This window comes from Neoarius graeffei, chromosome 4, assembly GCF_027579695.1.
Source record: "Neoarius graeffei isolate fNeoGra1 chromosome 4, fNeoGra1.pri, whole genome shotgun sequence".
Taxonomy (NCBI): domain Eukaryota; kingdom Metazoa; phylum Chordata; class Actinopteri; order Siluriformes; family Ariidae; genus Neoarius; species Neoarius graeffei.
In genome coordinates this window covers 27,552,606-27,556,888 of record NC_083572.1, presented here as the reverse complement: position 1 = coordinate 27,556,888, position 4,283 = coordinate 27,552,606, and the positions used below count along the sequence as shown (strand labels likewise).

Sequence of the window (4,283 nt, the reverse complement as noted above, 5' to 3'; positions counted from 1 at the left end):
CTGTGAGACATCCCCTTTTCTCTTTACAACAGTCTGTAAATGTCTGGGGACTGAGGAGACAAGTTGCTGAAGTTTAGGGATAGGAATGTTAACCCATTCTTGTCTAATGTAGGATTCTAGTTGCTCAACTGTCTTAGGTCTTTTTTGTCGTATCTTCCATTTTATGATGCGCCAAATGTTTTCTATGGGTGAAAGATCTGGACTGCAGGCTGGCCAGTTCAGTACCTGGACCCTTCTTCTACGCAGCCATGATGCTGTAATTGATGCAGTATGTGGTTTGGCATTGTCATGTTAGAAAATGCAAGGTCTTCCCTGAAAGAGACGTCGTCTGGATGGGAGCATATGTTGCTCTAGAACCTGGATATACCTTTCAGCATTGATGGTGTCTTTCCAGATGTGTAAGCTGCCCATGCCACACGCACTAATGCAACCCCATACCATCAGAGATGCAGGCTTCTGAACTGAGCGCTGATAACTTGGGTCGTCCTTTTCCTCTTTAGTCCGAATGACACGGCATCCCTGATTTCCATAAAGAACTTCAAATTTTGATTCGTCTGACCATAGAACAGTTTTCCACTTTGCCACAGTCCATTTTAAATGAGCCTTGGCCCAAAGAAGATGTCTGCGCTTCTGGATCATGTTTAGATACGGCTTCTTCTTTGAACTATAGAGTTTTAGCTGGCAACGGCGGATGCCATGGTGAATTGTGTTCACAGATAATGTTCTCTGGAAATATTCCTGAGCCCATTTTGTGATTTCCAATACAGAAGCATGCCTGTATGTGATGCAGTGCCGTCTAAGGGCCCGAAGATCACGGGCACCCAGTATGGTTTTCTGGCCTTGACCCTTACGCACAGAGATTCTTCCAGATTCTCTGAATCTTTTGATGATGATATGCACTGTAGATGATATGTTCAAACTCTTTGCAATTTTACACTGTCGAACACCTTTCTGATATTGCTCCACTATTTGTCGGCGCAGAATTAGGGGGATTGGTGAACCTCTTCCCATCTTTACTTCTGAGAGCCGCTGCCACTCCAAGATGCTCTTTTTATACCCAGTCATGTTAATGACCTATTGCCAATTGACCTAATGAGTTGCAATTTGGTCCTCCAGCTGTTCCTTTTTTGTACCTTTAACTTTTCCAGCCTCTTATTGCCCCTGTCCCAAATTTTTTGAGACGTGTTGCTGTCATGAAATTTCAAATGAGCCAATATTTGGCCTGAAATTTCAAAATGTCTCACTTTTGACATTTGATATGTTGTCTATGTTCTATTGTGAATACAATATCAGTTTTTGAGATTGGTAAATTATTGCATTCTGTTTTTATTTACAATTTGTACTTTTGTCCCAACTTTTTTGGAATCGGGGTTATATATGCTTTGTACTTTTGGGGATAAATCAACATGAGTAAAAGAAAATCAGATACAAAAACCAAACATGAAGAAAATCAACCTTTCCATAAATCCTGTGGAAGAAATAGTTTGGTTTGGCTTCCAACATATTCAAACATTTCTACACAACTTTACTAAAATACTGATAAATGAAGCCCAATGCTGGAAACATCTCACCAGTAATTCAACCCAGATAGAGCTAAATACTTCTCAAGGACAAAGCTCCATAGACATCCTCAGTTCAGAGCAGATCTCAAAACACATCTAAACTGTGAGAAAAGTGTGATTCCAGAAAACACAGCTTTCGATCTTTCAACTGGTATTAAAATCTTTAATGCAGAGTATTTAGTAGTTCATACTTTTTAAGATGGGTGTTTTAAGATGTTTGTAAATCTCTGTTATGGCACTGCTTGTTAAAAATAATATAAATAAATAAATAAATAGAAACTTGCCCCCTGCTCAATAATATACACTTGACTGGTCAAGGTTAGGAATATAATGTAAGCTATGCTGTTTGTCTTATTCACAAATAAGGGCACATTGTGGGAGCAAACAGGTGCAAAGCTTAAAAAAATACTTGCTGCCTAAAACTCTAAATTATGAGAAAATATTTACATAACTAATCAAAACCTGAGATTAGTACAGAAATTACAGGTTCATCACAAAGAGAACCATTTGTAAACAATTTGAAAAATCTCTGAGTTGTTGCAAATCTGAAACATTGAACATGCCAATTTCAACTTTAATTTGTATCAGTGAAGTGTTGTTATAAGGCCTGTATGTTTGAATCAGGGTGCTGTTTATACATTGTGATACTATTAGTCTTCCAAGGCCAAGGTAAAGTTATTTCAACAATTCCCCAAACAGGTCCATCTCATTGGCTTCTTCTCTACTGGATAGCACACTGATAGCATGAACCCAAATAATTGTACCAAAGACATGATACATTCATTGTATGATTGTTGAGAAGGAAAAGAACAGACTGCAAAATAAGGAAAGCGATCGAGCACAAGCCTATCATATTCACATTGGAGAAACTGACATATTCTTCAGTGTTTGCTAAGAGATTTGGAAAAATCTGGATTTAGAATTTTGGATGATGAATTCCCTTATGATTATTTGTGCTGTTGTCTTTTCAACAGCGTGGACTGACCTTCAGTGCCAGGCCTGTGAGGGTGATCTGCCCCAGGAAGTGGTCTTGGACTGGTTAAAGAGACAAATTCTGGAGGGACTACAGCTGGATAAGCCTCCTGTGCTGACTCTACAGAGTCCATCTGGTCACAGGGTACATGTGGCAGCCCATCATGGAGCTCGGCGAGTACGCAGGGAGGTTCGGCTGGAGAGGAGGCAGCATCAGGAGATTTTCCAAATCATTCTGTTCCCCAGTTCTGGTCAGTCAATCCATGGCTTTAGTCTTACTCTTCATATATTAGGTTAAATACACATTCTAAATAAATTTAGGCTTTCTGGCATAGCTAATGTTATCAAATGCAATGGTAATAAAGTCCTGAATAAAGGTATTCTGGTTTTGTTTCAGTTAAAAGCCATACATTTAAGTTAGCAAGCTTACAAGGTTGCTAACTAGTGACAAAAATTTGCACAATATTATGTTAAAGATTTATGGAATATGATAAATTATGGTGTATAATATGGTGTACAAAACTTTATATTTATGCTAATGGAGTGCAAATGTGTTTTTTATGTGTAAAAAAAATCAAGTAGAAGGAAGAAGCTATTGTGATCTCAAAATTGATCAGGAAAATAATATCCATAGAAATTAAGGATGGCTATAGGAACAGATGATCAATAGGCCATAGGTCTGATCTATCTTCTCAAATTATGCCAGAATTATATAGAGAAGGAGGAATTATTTTTAACGATGTCATCCTAACTTATCTGCCCAATCTACTCCCCCTAGATAGCACCTGCCTGGACACAGTCTCAGTCACTTCTGAAGACTCACCCAGACACTTTACCTACTATTTCCAGCCATCTCTGGACAGGCAGGAGTCCATTATCACTTCAGTGGACTTCTGGTTCTATGCTGGTGAAGCCATTGCAGGAAATACCACCTCTTTGCCACTTTACATTCTCACAATGCACCAGGAGCTAATACTGTTAGCTCAAAGGCCATCTATATGCAGCCCAGATGGCTGGAGCACCTACAGGCTTGAGCGCCACTTCCACAGTGCCATAACTAACGGGCCATTCCTGCTACAGGTGCGATGCCTAGCATGTGGCTGCTACACTTCAGAAAAGGACAAAATCCCTTTCCTACATGTCTACATCAGACCCCATGGACTTGAGCGTGCTCGAAGAGCACCCAGCATTGCCTGGTCACCAGCTATCATTGAGAAGCTCCAGAGGCCCTCACCTGAAAAAGATGATAAATATTGCAGGAGGGAGCAGATTGAGATATCTTTTGAGGAAATGGGCTGGGACAACTGGATCATCCACCCAAAAACTTTCAGCTTTTACTACTGCCATGGGAACTGCTCAAGCCCTGAGTTAACAGCCACACTTCTGGGTATGCGACAGTGCTGCGCACCTGTGCCCGAGAGCATGAGATCACTGCGTTTCACCACCACCTCAGACGGGGGATTTTCATTCAAATATGAGACACTGCCCAATATTATACCTGAGGAGTGCAACTGCTTTTGATGCATTTGTTCAGATTCATGCAGCTGAAGCTTTTACTATAGAGGCATTTGTAAGATAAAAATGATGCACTTGGTCCTCCCGATACTATTCAGATCTATTCTTTATCAACCTGGTAAACCTTTAACTTAGTAGCAAAATATTAAATTTAATTTTGTAAACTGCATGGGAGAAAAAGATTTGTATCATATCATTAAATGATTTGGAATCCTGATTGTTCCTTTATTCTGT

General features: G+C 39.8%; 1 protein-coding gene across 1 annotated transcript; it reads left to right on the top strand.

The window, feature by feature from the left end:
• The first annotated feature begins 2,490 nt into the window (after window positions 1-2,490).
• On the top strand, window positions 2,491-4,055 carry inha (inhibin subunit alpha). Its single transcript, XM_060918182.1, has 2 exons — window positions 2,491-2,785; window positions 3,313-4,055. The coding sequence occupies exons 1-2, from the start codon at window positions 2,491-2,493 to the stop codon at window positions 4,053-4,055; spliced, it is 1,038 nt and encodes a 345-aa protein (XP_060774165.1).
• The last annotated feature ends 228 nt before the right edge of the window (window positions 4,056-4,283 follow it).